Below are 24106 nucleotides of genomic sequence, written 5' to 3' on the forward strand. Positions count from 1 at the left end.
TAGGCCCGCAGTTGCAATGGGGATTAATATGATTAATAACGCCCCCAATCTCCCAGGTGCTGATTCAGCCAGGAGCTTAGGGAGGGGAGGTCACTTTATAAGGGCCTGGGGGGGGGTCAGAGCCCAGAGTGGTCCAGCTAGAGCCCTGCGTGGCTGAGCTCAGGCCTCCACAGCACTCTGGTCTGAGCCGCCCACAGGGCAGCCACCAGGACCGCAGCCATGAACGGGACAGAGGGCCCGAACTTCTACGTGCCCTTCTCCAACAAGACAGGGGTGGTGCGCAGCCCCTTCGAGTTCCCACAGTACTACCTGGCTGAGCCATGGCAGTTCTCCATGCTGGCTGCCTACATGTTCCTGCTGATTGTGCTCGGCTTCCCCATCAACTTCCTCACACTCTACGTCACCGTCCAGCACAAGAAGCTACGCACGCCGCTCAACTACATCCTGCTCAACCTGGCCGTGGCCGACCTCTTCATGGTCTTCGGAGGCTTCACCACCACCCTCTACACCTCGCTGCACGGATACTTTGTCTTTGGGCCCACGGGATGCAATCTGGAGGGCTTCTTTGCCACGCTGGGCGGTATGAGCCGGGGTAGGGGTGGTGGGACGGGGGATACAGGAGCCAGGGGGAGTGGAGGGATCTGGAGACAGCCCCATATCCAGGGATAGTGGCTAAGAGGCCTTCTCCCCTCTACGTTCGTCAGCATTGTCCACTTGATCAACAAACACCGCTAGTGATGCTGCGCTAGGCTGTTTATTGAGGGCAGCCATCGGACGCTATCGATCTCATGCAGAGTGGTGCTACTGTCTTGCTTCCCATCAGGGAAACTGAGCACGAGAGACCTCAGGGGCCTTGCTGGGGTCACATTGTGGTGGGGGTAGAGCTGAGTTTCCAGCCCACATCACTGTGGCCCCTCGAGCCTTGCTCTGTTTCCCTTGGAGTAGCTGTGCTGGGTCAGACCCATGCCGGGCACTGGAGAGAGAGGTGGACAAGACAGATCCCTGTGCTCAGGGCTCTCAGCCCAGGGTGGGACACAGATGATCAGTCCTCCAGCCACCAGATTCTGCCTGTGCTGGGCAATGGGCTCGGTCTCCCCACTGGCATCTCTCCGACCCTGCAGAGAAGGGTCCGTCTGTATGTGGTACTCCTGTTTCACCCCTGCCTTGTGACCTGCGGCTGGGTGTGGTGTGGTCATCGAAGGTGACAAACACCCAGCGATGGCTGGAGATTCCCTGGGAATGGGGCTGAGACAGCGTCCTGGACCACGTGAAGGAAAGAGAAACCAAGGAGGCCGAGCAGTCCTCGTGGCTGGTGCTCGGCGCCCCCCCGCTTGCCCGAGAGGCTGTGTGTCCCAGAGGAGGGGGAACATTCCTGGATCTGAGCCGGACGACCCAGGCCCAGGTCTCTTCCCTTCTCCGGGCCTCACTTTCCTCAGCTGCTATACGGGATCTGTTATCTCTGCGGCACCCCCATCGGCTCTCCTGTCAAAGAAACTATTCAAAAGCACCCGTCAAAGCTACAGATCAGCACACAGTTTAATGCCTTCCTGTGGAAGGGGTTTCTTCGAAGGGGAAGAGTTTCCCCACACAGAAAGGCTGGAGGTGGGCTGGGAAGTCTCAGGCTAGAAGGCAGGGGTGAGACGGGTGCCGCGTGCGGGCACATCTCTACAGGGCTGGGGCCAGTTTACAATTATTATTCTGGAGTAATAATTAGTTGTGTTCGCTTTCTCTCTCAGAAACGTCCTGGTTTGGTTGATAAATTCTATGGCCAACCTCCCTACTGAGTTTCTGGGGGTGTTGTCTGAATGCCCCCATTCTTTCCTGCTCCTTCCTCTGGGCAAATCACTCCCCGGTTTCCTGGCTCCAAGGCGGGAGACCCAGAGGCCTAGGTTATTTCATTCCCCAGTGGGGAGAGGCCACGCCACAAGAGGGAGGGAAAGACTTCCAACTCCAACAGGCACGCTGCCTGTCACCCCACAAAGAACAAGTTCTGTAAAAACTCCCTACGGGGCTCCCAGTCTAACGATGACCCTGGAATCCGATTTTCCATCCCTCATGAACCCAGAGCTCTAACTGAACTAACTCTTCCTGGGGGATGCCCTGCTCACTCTCCTTCAGCATACGGGTCCTTCTGCCCCAGAGCCCATCCCCGGTCCTGACTCCAGCCCTGCCCTAGCTTGCCTTCCTGGCTGCCCTCTCCCATCCAGGAGGAGTGCTCCCTGCTTGGACAGACAGCAGGGTCCAGGCGGATGGTATGTTGACTGATCCCTGACTGCCTTGCAGGTGAAATTGCCCTGTGGTCTTTGGTGGTCCTGGCCATTGAGCGGTATGTGGTGGTGTGTAAGCCCATGAGCAACTTCCGCTTTGGGGAGAACCATGCCATTATGGGCGTCGGCTTCACCTGGGTCATGGCACTGGCCTGTGCTGCACCCCCCCTCGTTGGCTGGTCCAGGTAATGACACTGAGCAGAAGAGAATGGTCTCTGGGGGGGTCTTTGTAGGGTCCCCCAACCAGGACTCAAACCTGACGCTATCTGGTTCTGGGCACCAAGCTTATATGCTCCCTACCCCAAATGCCCACCCTGTCAGCTCTCCCAAGGGAGAGGTTTAGGTCAGGGAAAGAGAGAATCAGACCTTAATGTTGCTATGGGGGCTGGTCCCACCTCCTGAGCTCCCATGTCAAGGAGAATCCAAGACACCCCAACCCTTCACCTTGGCTGTGCCCCTAATCCTCAACTAAGCCAGGGCCAGATTCCAATCCTCTTTGCCCCATAGGCAGTTCCCTCTGACCTTGGGCCTCAGCACCTGGGGAGGCCAAGCCTGTCTAGTGCAGCTGGTGACATGGTAGCCCCTGGGAACTGGGTCCTCTACAGCCTCTAGTCCATCATCTCCAAATGGGACTCAAATGAGAGACGGGAGGACAGCGGTTTGGGAAACTGGACTGGTGACCCTGTGGGTTCCCAGAGGCCTCGTGTCCTTCTGCTTCCAGGAAATTCCCAATCTCTCTTCCTGTCCCTCCTCTCTCAGCCTCCTGGGGTCAATTTTTTGTTCCTTGTTGAGTCTGAGCCCGCCCCCTCCAGCCTCTTTCCCGGTCTTCTCCAGTCCTGTCTAGTCCCATCCCCCCAGGCACAGCCAACAGCCACTCCATTGTCACCATCCTCTGAAATCACTGAAACATCCTGACCACATGGCCCTGGGACTTCTTCTTTCTAGAAAATGTGCAAAGATCCCTTAGTTACCCTGTGTGCCCATCTTTGGCCTAGAAGATATTCTTACGCTGTTAGTAAGACCCTGTTTGTACAGACTGCCTCAGATACAGAGTGTGGGAGCTTTTCCCTTCTCACCAACCTCTGCCCTGCACAGTCTGAGGCCCGGCCTCCAGCCACGGGGAGCAGCGGGTCTGGTGAGGAAACACAGTGCAGGTCAGCGGTGTCTGGGCTCTGCTAGGTGAGAGACTAGGCCATCTCATGATTCCACGGCTGCGATACAACCAAACCACACTGTTTGCAGCAGGGGCATTTGAATCCCTCATCTCAGTTGATTTGATCCTCACGGTCAGGCAGCCAAGCAGATATTTTATCATGCCCATTTCACAGAGAGGGAAAGCAAGGCCCAGAGCAAGACCAGCCACACAGCAGGTGTGTTGGCCAAGCCAGAGCCCTGACCGGCTGTGGCCCCTCACACGTGGGTCTCCTTCATGCCCTCTCCTGTCCCACCCCCCTCTGGTGTGCAGGTACATCCCAGAGGGCATGCAGTGCTCGTGCGGGATTGACTACTACACGCTCAAGCCAGAGGTCAACAACGAGTCCTTCGTCATCTACATGTTCGTGGTCCACTTCACCATCCCCATGATTGTCATATTCTTCTGCTATGGGCAGCTCGTCTTCACAGTCAAGGAGGTATGGTCCCATGCTGGGTGCTGGGGACACAAGCGTTGGTTGGGTTGAGCCCGGCACCTGTTCCAAGGGAGTCTGGATAGCAGGCCCTGTGTCCTTGCAGGCGGCTGCCCAGCAGCAGGAGTCGGCCACCACCCAGAAGGCTGAGAAGGAGGTCACACGCATGGTCATCATCATGGTCATCGCTTTCCTGATCTGTTGGGTGCCCTACGCCAGTGTCGCATTCTACATCTTCACCCACCAGGGCTCCAACTTTGGCCCCATCTTCATGACCCTCCCGGCGTTCTTCGCCAAGGCCGCCTCCATCTACAACCCCGTCATCTATATCATGATGAACAAGCAGGTGCCTGATGGTGGGGCAGGAGGGTCCAGGGGCCCCAGGCTCCAGGCATTGGCTGCGGAGGACAAGCCATGTCCTGGACTGGGCTCAGTCATTCCACCCGCAAAACCAGGCAGGGAGCCTGGTATCCCCCAGAACATCAGAGTCCTCTGGGAGAAATGCAGAGTCCTGCTGAATCAGAAGCTCGGGGTGGGCCCAGGAACCTGCATTTCTAACAAGCCCTCCGGGTGTCTCTGATGCATGAGAAGTGCCAGTCCAGATGGTTCTGGAGGCCCACTTTAAAAGTCAAATAGTCTAAGTCCCAAGCCTAGGAATGGAATGGTGCCAGTCTCCACAAAGCTGAACAAGGAGCTAAACCTTATGCTGCGGGATGAAGGGATAAAGCCGTTCTTTAACATCGATCAGTGACTCCTCTGCAGGGTCCATGATCCAGTGGGGAAAAGGTGGTCTCTGGAGTGAGGCATATCCGTTTCAAATCTCAGCTCTTATTTTCTAGCTGTGTGACCCTTAGGCAAGTCACTTCCCCTCTCTGGCCCTCAGTGCCTTCATTCCTAGAGAGGGCAAACTCCTCAACTCTAGGGCTAACTAAGATAACTTACAGATAGCCCTTGGCACAGAGGGCATCATGGAGTGTCATGAGTAGCAATGCCCCCTTGGCTTTGTTTGGTCCCTGGCATCTCTGGGGTGGGACCCCGTGTGCTTACTAAGTTCCCTCCAGGGAGCCAGATTTGAGAGGGGCATGGAGTCTGTGGGGCCAGAAGCAGGGAAAGGGTTGGAGGCAAATCTCGTCAACCACCACAGTTTGCTACACACACTTTCGGTGGACCTTGACCCTGACTCTCGTCCCTTGCCTTCCAGTTCCGGACCTGCATGATCACTACCCTCTGCTGTGGCAAGAACCCACTGGGTGATGATGAGGTCTCTGCCAGTGCCTCCAAGACGGAGACCAGCCAGGTGGCACCAGCCTAAGCCCTGCCAAGGACTCTACAGCCTACTGTAGGAGTCTCCCCTTCCCCACACCTACCCCCAGCCACAGCTGCCCCACCGGAGCCAGGCCTGTCGGAACCAGGTTGTGCAGGCTCCCTGAATTAAAAAAAAAAAAAAAGAAAGAAAGAATTATTGAGAGAAAGATGAGGATCCCCACCCGGCCAGGACGCCCCATCAGCAGTCCTGAGTTCCCAGGGGCCAGTGGGATCTCTGCCCCTCCTCCCCCCAACTCATCTCTCAGGAACACAAGAACTCTTGCTCTCTGGAAAAGTGTCCCAGCTTAGGGATAAGTGTCTAGCACAGAGTGGGGCACAAAGTAGGTGCTTAATAAATGCTAGATGGATGAAGGAAGGAACGAATGGAGGAATGAGTGAAGGAATGAATGAGCTGGGAGAGCATATCTATCCTCTCGAAACCTCCTTAGCAGTAGCAGCTCACCCTCAGCTGATGACCTTGAGCAGTGGTTTCCCTCCCTGGGCCTCACTTTCTTTCCCTGTGAAATGGAAATCCCAAATCCCTAATCCCTGGCCCTGCCAACACATGGCTGCTGTGAAGATCAGATAGGATTTTGTGTGTGTGTGTGTGTGTGTGTGTGCCTGTGTGTGTGAGAGAGAATGTAAGCACTTTGTAATAAAGAGCTGTACGGATTGTAGTTAGCATTATTAATAATATAAATTAATATAATTAATTAATTAATATGATCATCTCCTCTTGATAGTGACCATTTTGAGACTGGGCAAAGTCCTAAGCATCCACCTCAGCAGGTTTTTTAAAATTAGCCAGGCGTCAAGGCCAGACCAGGGCTGACGGCTGGGCTGCAGGGAGGAACAGTCAAGGGAACGCAGAATGCAGTCATCAGGACTGAAAAAGCGTCAGGGGACTATGGAGTCTGGGGCCAAGGTCGGGGGTCTCACCTCTGGCATGGAGCCCCAAGCCTGGTGCTTCCTCTTCCCAGTATAGCCTAGGGAGAGATGGGACTTTCTTTCAGCTTCTGCAAACCACCCACTCTCTTGCCCAGCAACTAGGCCACAGCACCTCAGGGCCAGCTTGGAGCTTCTAGAAGCCATATTCACCTGCCCACATTTAATGAAGAGCTGAGTCACCCTTGTCTCAAAGAGCTTAGAAACAAAAAGTTGGAAATTCAGATGGGCCCACCTTCCCTGGGGATGTTCACAGGTCCCGGGTTCCAGCTCCCTTGCTTGGTGAGCCTGTCTTCAGTAGCTCCAGTCCATTCTCCATTCTGGAGAGTCTTTGCAGCAAAGCTGGCGGGAATTCTGGGCATCGGAATTGAGCTGCCCCCACAGCTGCCCCTCCTCCACATAACCAAAGCTGGGAGCTCTGGCTGTCCCCAGCCCTGCCTGCACACTAGGCAATTCAGGGCATTAAAAGCTCAGCTCCTATACTCAGTGTTAATGGTGGTGGTTTTTGTTGCTCTCAAGCTCTTTATCTGCAGAGTGGATTGAAATTAGGCAGCTTCCATCTGATCCCTGACCCCCAGGATGCCGGGTTTGGGCAACCAGCAGAGCCCCCTCAGGGTGCGGGGTAGAGGCAGGCCTAGGAATGAGAAAAGCCCCAACTTTGGGGTCACAGAGACCCACATGGCCTGTGAAACTGCAAGCAAGTTTTGTCATCTCTCTGCGTCTCCTTATCTGCAAAAGGGAATCTTAAACTGAGCTTAAGAGGACTGAAAACTTCCTGTGGCCGGCCTACTTCCTGGCACACTGCAGCTGGTGGGAGACTTTTGACATTACTGGGCCTCAGTTCAGAGCTGGCCTTACCAAGAACATCAACTACAAGGGGAACAAGGATGGAGATATAGTCCCAAGAGTTACCCTCAACCTCCAAGGTGGGAAAGGGTGGCTGGAGCCCGAGATGGAAGGTCCTCAGTGCCGTGGTGGGGCTGGAGCAGGTAATAGCTGGGATCTCTACTGTGGCCTCTCTTTACTCTGCCTCCCTAAGTGATGTCAGACAGGATTTCTTCAGCTGCAAGTCGCAGGGAATCTAACTCAAGGGCTGAAGCCAGAGGAAGAAATTATTGGCTCCCATAAACAAAAAGCCCAGGGCTTCAGGCACAGCTGGATGCCGCTCCTCAGATGTCATCTGACTTCTGTATCTCCCTTTCTGGCTACACTTTCCTCTGTGTTGGCTCCATGCACAGGCTCACTGTTCCCAAGAGGGGCACAAACGCCTACCGGCAGTCCGAGGCTCAGCAAGCCCTGCAGAAAGTGAGCTGCTTTTTCCTGACAGTTCCAGCAAAGGTCCTGGGTAGGGATCTCATTGGCCAGGCCAGGGTCACCTGATCACCCCTAAACCCAAAACCAGGCTAGAATGGGGATTCATCCTTTGATTGGCCTGGCTTCGGTCACCTGATCATCCCTAAGCCCACCACCAGACTAGAATGGGGATTCATCCACTGATTGGCCAGGCCTGAGTCACCTGATCACCCCCAGCAGCCCTACATAAACCAAATGATCTGAGTGAGGGTGGGGACAGGAAGGAGCCCAAAGGGTACTTGGGGGGTATCGTTAGCAGGAGGAGGAGGGCCAGAGACAGGGTGGGAAGAACTAACAGTGGCCCAGAGGGGTTGGCCTCCGTTGAAGTGGGTGATGTCCGGCTGCAGCAGGCCTCTCTCCCACACCGTGGACACGAGAGGGAAGATTTCCATGGCTGGTCCCGTGGGTCTCACTCTCCATTTCAAATGTGCTGGGCAGTGGGAGGGACAGTGGCATTTCGGCTGCCCTGCCTTGCAGGCACCCCTGTTTCCTCACTGCCCCACCTCTGTCCACTTATTCTGAGGAGTGGTATGCTTGTTTCAGCCCCACATCCAGAGAAAAAAATTGACTCTCAAACCAGAAAAGTCTCTGTTTTTTCCTGGTAGAGAGGAACTCCTCTTTTCCCTCTTTAATTTATCATTGATTTGACAGCCACTTAGGGGCACTTGCCGTATATAAAGGCAAACAGCTGCTGACTTGGGTTGGGTTGAGGGTGTTACCCACCTCACTTCTAGGCTCCAGGTAGCAAACAGGTTTATGGAACCCATGTTGTTTATGATCATATCTCCACTCAACCTGGTCTAAGGAAGCCGACCCTGGGCCAGGATGTTCTGGGGACTCAGAGATGGATTGGAGGGAGCTAGTCTCTGGGCTGTGACCTGGCCATCCTCAAGGACACAGAGCTCTCTCACCCCCGATCTTGCCTCTGGAAGGACAGAGCGTGAATCAACCCTCCCACCCCCGCACCACCACCAAGTCAGCAAAGCCTGATGGCAGCCTACCCCATGCCCCCCAGTAGAGACATGCACTCCTGACACCCCAGAGTGCCCCCAGAGTGACAGTCGGTGCCCTTCCCAGCCATGCGACCTCAGACAATGTCCCCGAACCTCACTAGGTCTCAGGCTCCTCAGCTTTAAAGAGGAGACTCATCTCAGTTGGTAGAATTATCTATAGAGACTAATGAGATTATTGTTATAAAAACTGCAGTGCACAGTAGACACTCGATAAATGCGATTTCCTTCCCAGAGATGTGAACCAAGTTCAAAGGAGCAGCCCCTGGTGTGGTGGGAGATTGAGCCGCTGGAGTGGTGGTCAAGAGATTAAAATAATGGAGGGGACTCAGGAAAGGTGGAAGCAAGGGCTAACTGCCCCCGATACTCATTCCCTTTCTTTCTTTTAGTAATATCACTTCAAGTTCTAGCTGGGCACCTAGCCACCCAGCACAGGACAGCATCTCCCAGCTTCCCTTGCACCTGTGGTGCATGACATTAAGGTCTGGCCAATGGAGTATTACCGGAAGTGGTATGTGCGGTTCTGGGTTGCACATTTCAGAGAATGGAGGCATCCTCCCCTTCTCTTGTTTCCTGTCTGATGGCTGGAATGTGGTCATGGCGACCAGAGCTGCAACCAGAGCTTTCTTGTATCATGATGGGGAATCTGTGGTCAGAGAACAGCAGAAGGAGCCTGGCTGGGGCTCCCATGCTACCTTCCAGCCCTGCATAACTTACTCTTGAAGAGTCTCATGAGAGAATGATTTCATGGTTTTTTGTTTAAACTACTGTTATTTTGGAGATAGAGCTGGTTTCTTCACTAACACAGAGGGCTTCCAGGTTCCAGCCCAGGGTCTGGACTCAGGAAGATCTAGTGCAGGTCCTCTCTGAACTTTAACTTCTTCATGTATAAATAAAACAGTGAATATAAAAGTGTACATGGACATAGAACATGATAGCTATTGCTATTTCTACCCTGCCCTCTATGCATTTATTGACTAAAGTCACAAATGCCCCGATGCTACAGGGACTAGAGTTACACAAAACAAACACTCTATTGTCGCTTCTAAATGTCTAGAACTGTAATCTTCAGAACTATGAAAGAGGGGTGCCTGGGTGGCTCAGTCATTAAGCGTCTGCCTTCGGCTCAGGTCATGGTCCCGGGGTCCTGGGATCGAGCCCCGCGTCGGGCTCCCTGCTCGGCGGGAAGCCTGCTTCTCCCTCTCCCGCTCCTCCTGCTTGTGTTCCCGCTCTCGCTGTGTCTCTCTCTGTCAAATAAATAAATAAAACCTTTTTAAAAAAAAAGAAAAAAAGAACTATGAGAGAGTTCACATGTAGGAGGCCCCCACTCAGTGTTCGAAGATGGTAAAACAGTTGTCAGCAGGACTTAAATCCCATACCGGCCTCAGTAGGAGTCACATAAGTACGCAGAGCAGCCCTTCCTCTCTCTAGCAGTCTGAGCCTCACAGTTATCATTTTCCTGTAAAAAGGCAATCCTCTAGAAGAATTTTTAGATCTGCAGTGCATTTTAGAACTTCTTCCCTCCAAATGCAAAACTCTATCCTGGCACAGCCCGGGAGCAGGGTTTCATCTGAAGCTTGTGGGAATGTTTGTATCTCTGAGTCTTTCTCTGTTTCTCAATTCTTGGAAATTCCCCACAATGTGATCAAAATTGCTGCCCCTGTTTGTGCCAGCACCATGTGCCTCTTTGCCTCGTCTCTCCTCCCGCTCTAACGTGGTTCCTGCAGATGGTCCTCAGGCCTCCCTCCACTCAGCCAGGCTGAGCTCTGGCACGGGGGTCCCACAGCAGTGGGTGCTGAGCGCCTACTGTGTGCTGGGTGCTGTGCTAGGCGCCTGAGATACCACCAGGAGCGAGACAGACACGGCCCTGCCCAACCCCCCCGTGCCCTCCAGAGCTCAGGGGCTAGCGTGGGAGAGTTGTACCTCGGGGTGCTGGAGGTCCCAGGGGCTGTTGGAACCAGAGGAGGGGATCCTAACCTCCTCAGGGGTCAGGGAGGGCTTTTCTGAGCTATACTGAGGCCAAAAGGATGAATGGGAAACAATCCAGAGAAGGTAGGTGGGGGTGAAGAAAGGCCTTCTAGGCAGACTGTATCAGTTAGCTTATGCTGCATGACAAACAACCCCCAAACCTCATGGCTTAAAACAACACACCAGGTATTGTTGCTTGTGACTCTGTGGGTCAGCCACGTGGTTCTGCTGATCTGGACTCAGCTTGGTTAATTTCTGCTGGGCTCATTAAAGCATCTGTGGTCAGCTGGAGGTTTGGCTGGTGGGCCAGCTGTGGGCTGGGTGACGGGGGTGACTGAGCCACGGGCCTCTGAGCATCCAGCAGGCTAGCCAGGGCTTGTTCTCATGGGGTTGGGACTGGCAAGCTATCACTTCCACCATATTCTGTTGGTCAAAGCAAGTCACAAGGCCAGCTCAGATTTAAGGAGTGTGAGAGGAGCTGCAGAATTACATGCAAATGCACATGGATACGGAGAGGGGTGAGAAATTGGGGCCATTTCCGCATCCACCGAACACACACACAAAAGAAACACAAAGGAGAAGGGCCAGCTCTTAACATCTAGCCCATTCCAAGAGCCACAGCAGTTGGACTGCAGGGTTCCAGGGGGAAAGGGGCTCCATAAGCCAGACTCAAGAGGTCAAGCTTCCACTTATGGGCAGTGGGGAGCTATGAAGGGTGTTAGGCCAGAGAGTGATATCTAATTTCACTTTAGAACACTTTGATGGCCTCCGCCTCCCTCAATCCAGACATCTGGTCATGGAGAGTCCCCCTGGAAAAACCCCAACAATAAAGAGACTACAGGGAGAAGAATGCAAGTCTGTTTTAAACCTGTCCCCTCCAAATCCTACACCCTCCTTAGAGGTAACCACTGCTATTACTTTGGTGTGAATCCTTTCAGACCTTCTTCTGTGCCTTCACTTACACACACAAACAAATGCCCACACACGTTCTCTCTTCTCAGAAGAGCAGAGCATATTCCACAGACACATTCCAATTCATTCATTTTCATTTTTAAAAAATTATTTATTTATTTATTTAAAGTAGGCTCCGCACCCAACATGGGGCTCGAACTCATGACCCCAAGATCAAGAGCCGCATGCTCCCCTGCCCGAGCCAGCCAGGCGCCCTCTGTTCACTCATTTTCACTGCTGTATACTATTCTACCGTGTGAATAGACCATGGTTTATTTGTTCATTTTTCTCCTGGCGGGTATTTCGTTTGTCTTGAACTTTTGCTGAGATGGCAGTGAGCATCCTTATCTCTCAGTGTAAGAGTTCCTCTCAGACTTATCCCTGGAGTGCCACGGGTGGGATGTGGCATGAATCTAGCTTTAGTTGTATTAGATGTCACTGCACTGCCTTCTAGAGTGGCTTCGAGCTTTCCCTCCCAGCAGCTATGTATTTCTTGACGTGCTGGCCCCCCAGCATTGATAGATATCTAAAGTCCTGTCATTCTAGCAGGTGTGGAAAAACACCTCATGCTTGTATTAATTCACTGCCTCGTTTCAAACGGCTGCACAGTATTCGGTACTTGGGGACTAGTTCAGCCAAGCCTCGAGGGATTCCTCTGGAAGTTAGTTCTCTCTCTTTTTTTTTTCTTTTCCAGATAATGCATCAGTTGTTTCTTTTCTGACTAAAGCGCTTCTAGGATAGAGAAGTGGAGTTGCTGAGTTCAAGGGAATACCTTTCCAAACCAGGCTGCACCCCAATTTACACCGTAGGTGGAGGCACTGAGGGTCCGGGTCCCTGCATCCATGCCTACACTGCCTTCAATTTTAGTCAGTTTGATGGGAAAATACTATCTTATCACTGTTTCAGTGTGAATTTTCCTGAATGCCAAGGAGGCCGATAATATTTTCTTGTGTTTATCAGGCTTTCTGGTGAATTGCCTATTCATATTCTCTGTCCTTTTTTACCAGTTTATGGGCACTTGTGCTAGACAATTTTATTTGAAAATTGCTCATTCAGGGTGACTGGGTGACTCAGTCCTTAAGCACCTGACTTCAGCTCAGGTCATGATCTCAGGGTCCTGGGATCGAGCCCCATGTTGGGCTCCCTGCTCAGTGGGGAGTCTGCTTCTCCCTGTCCCTCTGCCCCCCCCATTGCCTTCTCTCTCAAATAAATAAAATCTTAAAAAAATAATAATAATAAATAAAAATTATTCATTCATCCCTTAAAAATTCTTTCATATAAAACAGAAAAAAGGAGGCCACAGGTTGATCTGGGGGTGTCTGCTCCAGGCAATCCCCACCAGTCGGGCTTCAACTGCCACTTCTTGAGAAACCAAGGTCGGCAGTGGCCTGGGAACAGGAGTGGCATGGGGCAAGTGGGACTGGAGGCCTCAGTGACCACTTCCACACTCCAGGTGTGCCCTGTTCCCCATCAGCATCTCCAGGCCCTGTGGGGGCAGAGGGCGCAGGCAGGACCATCATCTCAGGGCCCATCATTTTGCCATGAGCCTGAGACCCAGAGAAGTCAATTGACTCACCCGAGGTCACATAGGCGTGGGTGGCCAAGCTGGGGCGTCAGCACACAAGGCAGGGTTGCGGTGCCCCATCCCAGCCCTCCTGCCCCAATCAGCAGCCCAGAGCCTCCCAGCCCAATCAGGGGCTAATTGGAGTGGTGGGGCTGGGCTGCTGATATATAGGAGGAACGAGCCGGCCTGGAAGTCTCACGCCTTGGGAGGGGGTCTGACCGTCCGCGTCTGCCCATGCAATGGCTCCTGGGAGCATTGCCTCCAGTGACGTCTCAACCTCCTCAGCGTCCTCAACCTCCTTGCCCTCCACAGTGGGGTCGTCCGGGGTGTCTGAGTCTGAAGAGCCAGGTGGGTAAGGGGAGGCAGCTCCTTGCGAGCCCATTCCCTGGGTGTCCTGGACCCTCCTGGTGCCACCCAGCCTCCTCTCCCAGCCCGGCCCCAGCACCCATTCTAGAGGCTGTGGAGTTCACATGCTCATTTGGCAGAAGAGCTGATGCCCGAGGTAGCAGGGGCCAGGTCCTGCCTGGGGGCTGAGGCTGGCCCAGCTCAGGGGGAAGAGGGCAGAGCGGGCCTCCCCAGCTGGAGCCCATTTCCTGTCAGGGCCGGGCTGGCGGACCCGCTGCAGCTGCGGGGCGGCTAGCTGGCGGAGCAGGGGCGAGAGCAAGCATGTGCTGTGAGGCTGGGCCTTGAATTGAGGGCTGCATCCCAATTTGCAATCAACAAACAATGCCTCAGGGTTTCTCTGGATATAGATAGGTTCATTCCCTCCAGGAGCTCCCAGTCTGAGGGGGAAGACTGCCTCATTAATAGATGCCATTTCATAATGTGGCATGTGCTTTGACGTCGGGAATGCAGAGGGCTGTAGGAGCCCATGGGAGTCACTAACCTACTCTGGGAGGTCAAGGAAGGCTTTCTGGAGGCGGTGACCCCTGCAGGAGGGTTAAGCCTCACCCAGGAGAAAGAGGGTGAGGCAGGGGAAGTGTTCTGAGTGTGAGTAAAGCCTCCTTCAGAGGAAAAGTTGGAGGGTGGGTTCCAGGTGCTTTGGAGCCTGGGGCAGAGATGCTCACCCTGGCTCGAGAAGTCAGGGCAGGTGTCCAAATCATGGTGCTGTGTGGGCCTTGAAGGATGAGTGAGAGCTACCTGAGTGACCACGGGGGACAAAGGCCACCCAGGCAAGGTAAGAGCATGGGCAGAGGCCCAGAGGTGAGGGGGTTAGGGGAAGCTTCCAGGGAGTCACAGGCCCTCCTCTGGCCAGGGGCAGAGTGGCGGGGTGGGAGGAGGGAAGGGGCAGGACCTGCCACACTGAGCCTCCAAGGCTTCAGCCAGGGCCTTGGGCCCTTTACACTGACAGCAGTGGGGAGGTGTAGTGGGAAGAAGGCCGGGGTCCTCGGGATGGAGGGGGGAGAAGTCCATGAAGAAAGGGTGGGGATGGGAGGTCCAGGATGTCCTCCAGTTTCTTGCTTGGGTGGCCGGGTAAGTATGGTAGGTGCCATTCCTGGGAGAGAGAGGATGGAGGACAAGTTTGGGGGAGCTGTGAGTTCTGTTCTGGTCATCCTGGGATATAGCAGGCATTGAATAATGCAGAATGAGGAACTGAATTCAGCTGCAGGGACTAGGGAGGGAAGAGACTTGGGGTGGCTCCCTGGGACAGGGCCTGGCTCTCGGGAGGCAGGGGAAGGGTTAGAACCGTCACTGCAGGCCAGGCCGGAGGACACCCCAGCTGGGAGGGTGCAGACTTCCTTAAAGACCCCATCCCCACTGTACAGGTGGGAAGACTAAGGCCCAGAGAGGAGAGTGAAACTCCCAAGGTCCTGGGTGTGGCTGAGATTCCACTCATTCACAAGCTTTGGCCCAAAATGAATATTCCCAGACACTGGGCTCTTCCTGGCCAAGAGGCAGCAGTAGATGAATTGGATTAGGTCTCTACAATTTTTTACTTTTTTTCCTACTTTAAAATGTGTTTTTAATATATATATATATATATATATATTTAGCCAATCAATTCCTTTTTAAAAGTCTTGAATTTTCGCAAACTGATCAGAAGCCAACATTTTTTTTTTTTAAGATTTTATTTATTTATTTGACAGAGAGAGACACCGCGAGAGAGGGAACACAAGCAGGGGGGAGTGGGAGAGGGAGAAGCAGGCTTCCCGCAGAGCAGGGAGCCCGATGTGGGGCTCGATCCCAGGACCCCAGGATCATGACCTGAGCTGAAGGCAGACGCTTAATAATGACTGAGCCACCCAGGCGCCCCAGAAGCCAACATTTTTAATCACCACATTTAAATCAGGTTTCATATTTAAACCACTTGTATGCACCTTATAATGACTAAAAGCTTTTCTCCCCTTGATCCTATTTTCTTTTGCAACTTAAAAAAAAATAATAATAACAGTATTTCAGTAATTGAGATATCTCAGTAATTCACATACCCTACAATTCACCCATTTAAAGGGTACAGTGGCTGTTAGTATATTCACAGCTGTGTATCCATTTCCACAGGCAACTTTAGAATGTTTTCATCCCCTTAAAAAGAAAACTTTTACCCCCTTCAGTCACTGCCCCTCCGCACCCACGATCCCCAGCCCCTGGCAACCACTAATCTACTTTCTGTCTATGATTATCCCATTCAGGACATTTCAATATAAATGGCATCCTACAGTGTGGGACTTTTCGTGACTGGCTTCTTGCACCCAGCATGTTTTCAAGGAAGGACTTCATTCCTTCTTTTTGCTGGATGATATTCCATTTTATGGTTAATGTCATGTTCTGTTTACCCAATTCATTAGTTTATGGACATTTGGGTTTCTATTTTGGCTATTATAAATAATGCTGCTATGAACATTTGTGTACAAATCTTCATTTGAGCATGTGTTTTCATTTCTCTTGAGTATACGTACCTAGGAGCGGGATTCTTTTGTAACTTATGTTTGAAAACTTCCAAATGCATACAATAGGCAAAGCAACCCCCCCCCCCCACTCCCTTCCTGTGCACCCTTCATACAGCTTCAACACTTATCAGCTCCTGGCTACTCTTATTTCACCTACTGTGTTATTTCAAAGCAAATGCCAGGCTTATCATTTCACCTATAAGTAGTCTAGCATTTATCTTTGTTTTTTATTTTAATTTAATTTTATTTTAATTTTAATTTTTGAGAGAGAGGAGCAGGTTGGGATGGTGGTGGGGTGCGGGCAGAGGGAGAGTGAGAGAAAGAATCATAAGCAGGCTCTGAGCTCAGTGCAGAGCCCGACGCAGGGCTTGATCTCATGACCCTGAGATCATGACCTGAGCTGAAATCAAGAGTCAGATGCTTAACCGACTGAGCCACCCAGGCGCCCCATCTTTATTTTTTAAAACTGTTTTTGATACATAATATTATATTAGTTTTAGGTATATAACATAGTGCTTCATTATTTGTATACATTATGAAATGCTTACCATGATTAAGTGTAGTTACCCTTTCTGTAAGTGAAATCAAACTGTCTTCCTATCTGACTTATTTCACTTAACATAATACCTTGTAGGTCTATCCCATGTTGTTGCAAATGACAAGATTAGGGCTGAATGATATTCCAATGGATCCACACACCATGTCTTCTTTATCCATTCATCTATTCATGGACATGAGTTGCTTCCATATCTTGACTAATGCAAATGTTGCAATGAACAGAGGGATGCATATATCTTTTTGAACTAGTGCTTTTGTTTTCTTCAGATAAATATGCAGAAGTGGAATTGCTAGATGGGAGGGTAGTTCTATTTTTCAATTTTGAGGAAACTCCATACTGTTTTCCAGAGTGGTTGCATCAATTTACATTCTCACCAATAGTACACAAGGCTTCCCTTTTCTCCACAGCCTTACCAACACTTGTTATTGTCTTTTTTTTTTAAGATTTTATTTATTTGACAGAGCACAAGCAGGGGGAATGGCAGGCAGAGGGAGAGGGAGAAGCAGGCTCCTCGTAGAGCAGGGGGAGCCTGATATGGGGCTCGACCCCAGGATCATGACCTGAGCCGAAGGCAGTCGCTTAACCAACTGAACCACCCAGGCGCACCTCCCCCCGCCCTTTTTTTTTTTTAAGTAGGCTCCACTCCCAGCGTGGAGCCCAACACAGGGCTTGAACTCACAACCCTGAGATCAAGACCTTAACTGAGCCACGCAGGTGCCCCTATTTCTTGTCTTTTTAATGTTAGCCATTCTGACAATTGTGAGGTGCTGTCTTGTTGTATTGTGATTTGCATTTCCTTGCTGATTAGTGATGTTGAGCATCTTTTCATGTGCCTGTTGGCCATCTATATGTTATTGGAGGAATGTCTATTCAAATTCTCTGCCCATTTTTTAATCAGATTGGTTTTTTTGTTATTGAGTTGTAGGAGTTCTTTATATACTTTGGATATTAACCCCTTATGGGGTATATCATTTGCAAGTATCTTCTCCTACCCAGTAGGATTGCCTTTTCATTTTGTGATGATTTCCTTCACTGTGCAAAGCTTTTTAGTTTGATGTGATTCCAATAGTTTATCTTTGCTTATGCTGCCCTCGGTATTTACCTTTAAAAGAAAAGAGCCCCTTACACTATAACTGCAATACCATCATCCTTAATATCCCCAAATATTTCCAATGTTCACATTTATCTGGTTGTCTTCTCCGTGCCCCTCCCCCCCACCAAGTTGGCTCATTTAAGTCCCCGTTCTTAGTTTGAGCAAAGGATCCCACGTTGCATGTGGTTGAACGGGCTTAGCAGTCTCTTTCATCCCTAGGGCCCCTTCCCACTTTTTCTTTTACTCCTTGTTTATTTGTAGAAGCCGGGCTGTGTGTCCTGGAGAGCTCCTCACAGGCTGGATTTTGCTGATTTCCTCCCTGTGGCCCTCTCGCCAAGCCCCTGGATTTCCTGTAAACTGGTAGTTAGACAACTGACCTGACGTATTTAGTTTTCTAAAAGAACTATTTAATTCTTTCAGGGAAGCTCTATGGAGCGCCCGGTGTGGACCCAGCTCTGCTCGGGTCACTGGGAGACGGTGGCCAGACAAGCCACCTGCCCTGCCCTGCCCTCCCGTTGGGTTGCTTGTGGGCCAGCTGGCAGGCGGTGCTCCCAACCTGGGGGGGGTGTGATCCCCCAGGCCCCTGGGCCACGCACCGTGGGGCCTGGGCGGGGCCCGGCGTGTGCTCTGCCAGGCAGGTTTGGGGGCGAGCGGGCCCGGGGGGGGGCGGGGGCCCGGGGGCCCCCCCCCCCCCCCCCCCCCCCCCCCCCGCAGGCCCGAGCCGCAGCACCGCCCGAGGGCCGCGCCGCCACCCTCCCGTGCTGCGCATGGTCCTGGAGGCGCTGCAAGCGGGAGAGCGGCGCCGGGGCACCTCCGTGGCGGCCATCAAGGTTTACATCCTGCAGAAGTACCCTACGGTGGATGTCCTCCGGCTCAAGTACCTGCTGAAGCAGGCCCTGGCCACAGGCATGCACCGCGGCCTGCTTGTCAGGCCCACCAACTCCAAGGCCAGGGGGGCCACTGGCAGCTTCAAAGTGAGCCTGCTTGGGCTGGAGGGTGGGACTGGGGGAGGCCACAGGGTGGGAGGGCCTGGGCCCCAGACTTTGAGCTTCAGCCCCAGCTCCTCCTCCCTGCACCCCCCTCCCCCCCGGGGGGCTGTTCCCTGTCTTCTCTCCTTGTCTTCCTTGTGTCTTCTTGGAGATACCTTCTCCGGGAAGGGTAGTGGTATGCCTCCTTGGAGAGCCTGCAGGGCCCCGGTTCCCTGGCTGTGTCTGCCTTCATCCCTGTCACGGGTGTCCAGTGACCAGGGACTATCCCTGCTGTGTTCACGCTGAGTCCTTAGTGCCCACAGCACCTGCCTGGAATTCTCCATCACGGACAAGGCACACCCAACCATGGGGTCTAGAAGGTCACAGTTGGGTTTGCTGCCCGCGCTCTCTGGCTCTAAACCCCAGGTCTCCAGACCAGGGCTGGCACCTCCCTGAGCCACCCCATCCTCATCTTTCAAAGGGGAGGGTCCTGGAGGGGAGCCGTCCAGGGACACCTAGAGCTGAGGGCAGATTTGGCACAAAATCCAACGCCAGCATTGTGACTGTCGGCTGCCACCAGGGAAATCTCAGGGACCCGGACATGGGGTCTTTCTGGTCATTGCTGGGCCCCAGCATGTGGCAGTTGCTCTGACCGTAACCACAGAACACTGGAACTTTCTCAACCTACCGTGTTCCAGTCCCTGTGGTAACCAGGTGGCTGAGGACAACAAGTTCCTCATGAACTCCCAGGCAAGGGTCACAGCTTGGACACAAGCTATGGCAAGTCCATGTGCATAGGGTGGGGCGAAGGAGAGCAAGGTGGGGGGCACTGAGGGTGTGCATGGCTGGGTTAGGCTGCAGGACCTGAGAGCCCGTCAGGAAAGTGGGCTGAGGGGAGGGGAGGGGAGGGGAGGCGGGGAAGGGAGCCTGGAGTGTCATGGAGTTAGAAATGTGTGTGTGCTAGGAGGGGGGTTGTTTCTGGTCTTGACGGTAATGGGGAGCCATGAGATTTTGGGGACAGAGGGAGCAACATCATTAGAGGCGGGCTCTAGGATGAGACCACCTGTTTGCCAGGGGCCCTCACATCCCCCTGCCTCTCACCCATTTCATGATGGCCCCGCTATAAAGATGGGAAGACAGGCCAGTGGGAGAAGAGAAAGACTTGGCTGAGTTGCACAGGAAGTTGTGACTTGGAAGGTCCACCCGAGAGGCAAAAGGGGAAAAGGGAGACTTGGGGAGACATGGGGGTGTGAGGCATGAGGTGGGCGGGGCCTAGGTGGGAGGGGCCTAGGTGGGAGGCGGAGGGGGAGTCAGAGTGCATGCGAAGGTATGTGGAGTGGGAGGTCGAAGGAGATTTGTAGATTAGCATCTCAGAGGACTGGGGTCAGGACTCAGTGTGTGCTGTGCACTTTACGCCCAGGAGCCTGGCTTTGAGACTTCCAGACTTGGGGGGCAGGAGGGGGGGTGCCTGTGCCCTCCTGACAGCCACCTGCACAGGAGGTAAGAGAACCTCGGGTGTGTCTAGGGGACTCAGGTCCCCCAGCTCCTCAATGGCAACACCCCTCCCTCGAAGAGCAATACGGGGATAGAATGTGTCTTTGGCATCAGGCATTTAGGAGGTGGTCATGCATCTGCTCCCTGTGCCCCTGACCACCTTCTTCGCCCCCTCTTTTGGAACAAGGCTTTCCTCTCTGAGCCTCGTGTAGGGTGTGGGGGTATGAGACACTGAGAACTTCTGCTCTCAATTCCACCCCATTCTCTCCTCCACCAGTTGGTTCCCAAGCATAAGAGGAAAGTCCAACCCAGGAAGACCCCCATCATGACAGCCCCCAGGAAACCCAGTGAGGCCAAGGAGAAGGTCCCCAAGAAACCAAGGGAGGCAAAGAAGGACCCTCCCAACCCAGGCGAGGTGAAAAGGGGACCCAGGAAGCTGCGAGAGGTGAGGACGGCTCCTCCCAAACCAGGTGCAGCCAAGGAGAAGGCTCCCAAGAAAGGCGGCCAGACCAAAGACCAAGAGGCAAGAGCAAGTGAGGCCAGAAAGGCCTCCCAACAGCCAGACAAGGCCACACGGGCCCCTCCCAGTTCCACCGGGCCCAGTGGGAAGTCAAAGGTCAAAGGCAGAAGGAAGAGCCAGGGTAGGTGTGTGAGTGGGGTGAGAGATAGGGATAGGGATTTGTGGCAGCCACTGGATATGAGGTGAGAGGGAGGAGAGGGCCTGTTCTGGGGAGGGGTTCCTTATCTAGTAAATGTGCCTGAGTACTTGGCTTGCGCTGGAGAGTTGGAGAACTCATGGTAGCTGGCGGGTGGGGGTAGGGGGTAGGTTTAGGAAAGGGGAGATACAGAGAGAAGAGGAGCCTGACTCATCTGAAAGGAGTCAGGGGAAGCTTCCTGGAGGAGGTGTCCCAGGGAGGACAACAGCCTGTGCAAAGGCCAGAGGCATGAAGAAGGTAAAGGTTTTGAGGAAGTGCAAATAGTTGTGTGTGCAGTGTGGGAAGTAGAAGGGGGAGCCTGTGAAGGGCAGCTGGGAGTCTGGCCTCGATCTGGAAGACAATGAAGAGCCATGGAAGGACTTTGAACAGGGAACAGCTAAGGTACAAGGTATTTTTTTAAAATGTATCATGGCTGCCATGTGGAAGATGGCTGAAAGACTAGAGACTAATAAACCAGTGAGGGGTCTTTGGTGTGGGTGAACACGGAGCAAGGGGGGCTCTGCCTGGTGCCTTGCTCAGGGTGAGAGATGGTCTTCCACCATCCAGTTAATCCCCCAACCATCCCATGAGAGAGATGCTGTTATCCCCAATTGGCAGACAAGGGCACCCAGGCTCAGAGTGGCCAACCGACTTGCCCCAGGTCACATAGCCCGTAAGTGTCAGAGTGAGGACTGGGGCCCCTGAATCCTCCTGCCCACCAGAAGCTCCTCCTGAAAGGGGTCCTTCCCACATGCTCTCCCCCATCCTCTGACAGGTGGTGAGGCCCACAGGAAAACAAAAGCTGGGAGTCGGAGCACAAAACCCACGGTCCCCAAGGTAGGTCCTGCGTGACTTCCCTGGTCTGGATCTCCACGCTGAGCAGGCTAGAGCTCGGGCTTCCTACACCCAGCCCCTGGGAGGGTCCATGGAGAAGGGGGTAATTTGCTTTTGTACAAAGCACAGTTCACTTCTGTCTGGCCCTCCAGCGCTCTGAGGATCCTCACCCCCATTTCACATGTAAGACCCAGGCTTAGAGAGGTGAGGTCCCTTGTCCAAAGCCACCCAGAATCCCCCCCCCGCCCTTGGAGCCCACTGGGATTTCAGCCCTATTCCTGTGGGCTCCAAGCTATGTGTCCAACCCTGCCCCACTCTGTCCTCTTGCTCCTGGTTTGCTTTCTTATAGGGCAAGAATGGTACTGCTTCTCCAGCCAAAAAGAAGGAAAACCACGTCCCTAAAGAGGTCGTTGCCCATGCGGCCAAGGCGGGGCCCAAAGCCAAGGCCGCTGCTCTTCCCAGGGGTGGTGGGTCTAAGACGGTGCCTGAACCCCTGGCCAGGAAGACAGAGGCCCCCAAGGGCCCAAGGAGGCCAGGCATGCCCACCAAGGCCTCATCGTCCAAACTGGCCGGTAGGAAGGTGGAGGCTGAAAGCTAGAGCTGGGGTGGAGACACGGAGATCCTGCCCGAGTTTTTATTCCCCAACAAACCGTCACTCTATTTATTTCATTGTAACCTATTTATCAATAAAGGCTTTTTTTTCCCTCACAAATCAGTGTGAGTGGAGGCTGAGGTCCAAGGATTTTGGCCGTCTCCGGCTCCTGCCCAGATAGGAGTTCCCTCCCTGGGGGAGACAGGTTGTACAACGTAAAGGGCTGGTTTAGGGGTCCAAGACATGTAGGGGTCTGTGGAGGCACAGGAGGGGTGTTAAACCCAGCCTGAGATCTGGGACTGCTTCCTGGAGGAGGTGGCTTTTCGTCTTAAAGGACGGGCAGGAGACAGCTGAGGCGGGGAAGGACACTGCAGGCAGAGGGCCCAGCATGTGAGGTGGGGCTGGACAGTGTGGTGGAAGGAGGGGGTTTGTGGCTCTGAGAGGAGCATGGGGTAGGGAGGAGGGTGGGGGATGTGATAGACAAGGGAAGGTAGACAGTGGGGGCTAGGCAGGAAGGGTTATAGGCAGGGGAGAGACTAATGTGGTTAGTGTGTGTTTAGAAAGAGCCCTCTGGCTAAGGAGAGGACCATTCAACAAGTTACTGAGCAGGGCCCTGCTCTAATCAACAGAAGGGGGAGAGCAGGCAAAGGCCCTGTGGTGGAAATATGCTTGAAAGGCTCAAAGAGCCTCTGGGAGTTCCATGGGGCTTAAGTCCAATGAGGAGGGACAGTAATGGGAGATGAGGTCCAGGGTTGCTTTAAACACATCTGTGACCCTCTTCCCATGGGGAGGTGGAGTCTATGTCCCTGCCCCTTACCTCGGGCTCCGTGATTGCTTGAACAGTAGAATACAGTGGAAAGGACATTATGACAGTTTCTGGGCCCAGACCTTAGGAGACTGGCTGCTTCTACTCCCCGTGTGTCCTGTTTGTTTTTGTTTTTGCTTTGACACTTGCTCTTAGAACTCCACCACCATGCTGTGGGAAAGCCCAAGCAGCCAGTGGAAAGAAACAGAGGCACCCTGATTGTCAGCCCCAGCTGCCATCCCTGCCCAGTTTGCCAGCCAGAGGAGTGCGCCACCTTGGAATCGGAACTTCTGGCTGTAGTTGAGCTGCCTTGGCTGATACCACGTGGAACAGGGATGAGCCTTCTCTGCCGAACCCTGTCCCAGCGGCAGATGCACAAGGACCGTACAGTAGTGCCCCCCGCTTTCCCACGGTTTCGCTTTGCGTGGTTTCAGTTACCTGTGGGCAGCCATGCTCCGGAAGCAGGTGACCTTCCTTCTGATGGATCATCCGAAGGTCGCTGGTAGCCTAACACTACGTCACAGTGTCTCTGTCCTACCCCTCGCACCTCCTCACGTAGACCTTTCATCAGCTCACATCCCAAGAAGGGTGAGTACCATACAATAAGTTATTCTGAGAGAGAGAGACCACAGTCACATAATTCTGATTATAATATAGTGATACAATTGCTCGATTTTATTACTTGTTGATCTCTTACTCTGCCTAATTTATAAATTAAACTTTACCGTGGGTATGTATGTCTAAGAAAAGACGTAGTATATATAGGGTTCATACTGTTTGCAGTTTCAGGCTTCCACTGGGGGTCTTGGAACGTATCCCCCATGGAGAAGGGGGGGGTCTCCTGTAAATGAATGCTGTTGTTTTAATCCCTTGAGGATTGGGGTGGTTTGTTACGCAGCAGTAGATAACCTAGAACAAGGACCGTGGGGTAGGCCGGGGCAGATCGGGGAGGGCCTTGTAAGCCAGGGGAAGAACTTTGGGGTTTCATTGTAATCGTGAGGAGGGGCCGTTAGAAGACAGTGAGCAGCAGAGCGACTGCAGGGGGCACGGGCAGCGGGGAGGCCCTGCCGTGGTCCAGGTGAGGAGAGCTGTGCGTGGAGGGAGGGCTTACAAGCAGTGGGTTCTGGATAGAAGTTTAAGCAGGGTGCATGGGATTTGTTGAAGTATTGGGTGGAAGAAAGTGGTCAAGG

The 24106-nt window shown here is 53.1% G+C and overlaps 2 protein-coding genes across 2 annotated transcripts; both read left to right on the forward strand.

Moving 5' to 3' along the window:
• The first annotated feature begins 127 nt into the window (after nucleotides 1–127).
• On the forward strand, nucleotides 128–6624 carry RHO (rhodopsin). Its single transcript, XM_032412232.1, has 5 exons — nucleotides 128–580; nucleotides 2284–2452; nucleotides 3733–3898; nucleotides 3999–4238; nucleotides 5094–6624. The coding sequence occupies exons 1-5, from the start codon at nucleotides 220–222 to the stop codon at nucleotides 5202–5204; spliced, it is 1047 nt and encodes a 348-aa protein (XP_032268123.1). The 5' UTR covers nucleotides 128–219; the 3' UTR covers nucleotides 5205–6624.
• Nucleotides 6625–13227: 6603 nt separating this feature from the next.
• Nucleotides 13228–22117, forward strand: LOC116636708 (histone H1oo). The gene is made up of 5 exons (XM_032411723.1): nucleotides 13228–13336; nucleotides 18243–18502; nucleotides 20268–20635; nucleotides 21477–21522; nucleotides 21869–22117. Exons 1-5 carry the CDS (start codon nucleotides 13228–13230, stop codon nucleotides 22115–22117), a joined length of 1032 nt encoding a protein of 343 aa, XP_032267614.1.
• Nucleotides 22118–24106: the final 1989 nt, after the last annotated feature.

This window comes from Phoca vitulina, unplaced genomic scaffold, assembly GCF_004348235.1.
Source record: "Phoca vitulina isolate PV1807 unplaced genomic scaffold, GSC_HSeal_1.0 scaffold13, whole genome shotgun sequence".
NCBI classification, from domain to species: Eukaryota; Metazoa; Chordata; class Mammalia; order Carnivora; family Phocidae; genus Phoca; species Phoca vitulina.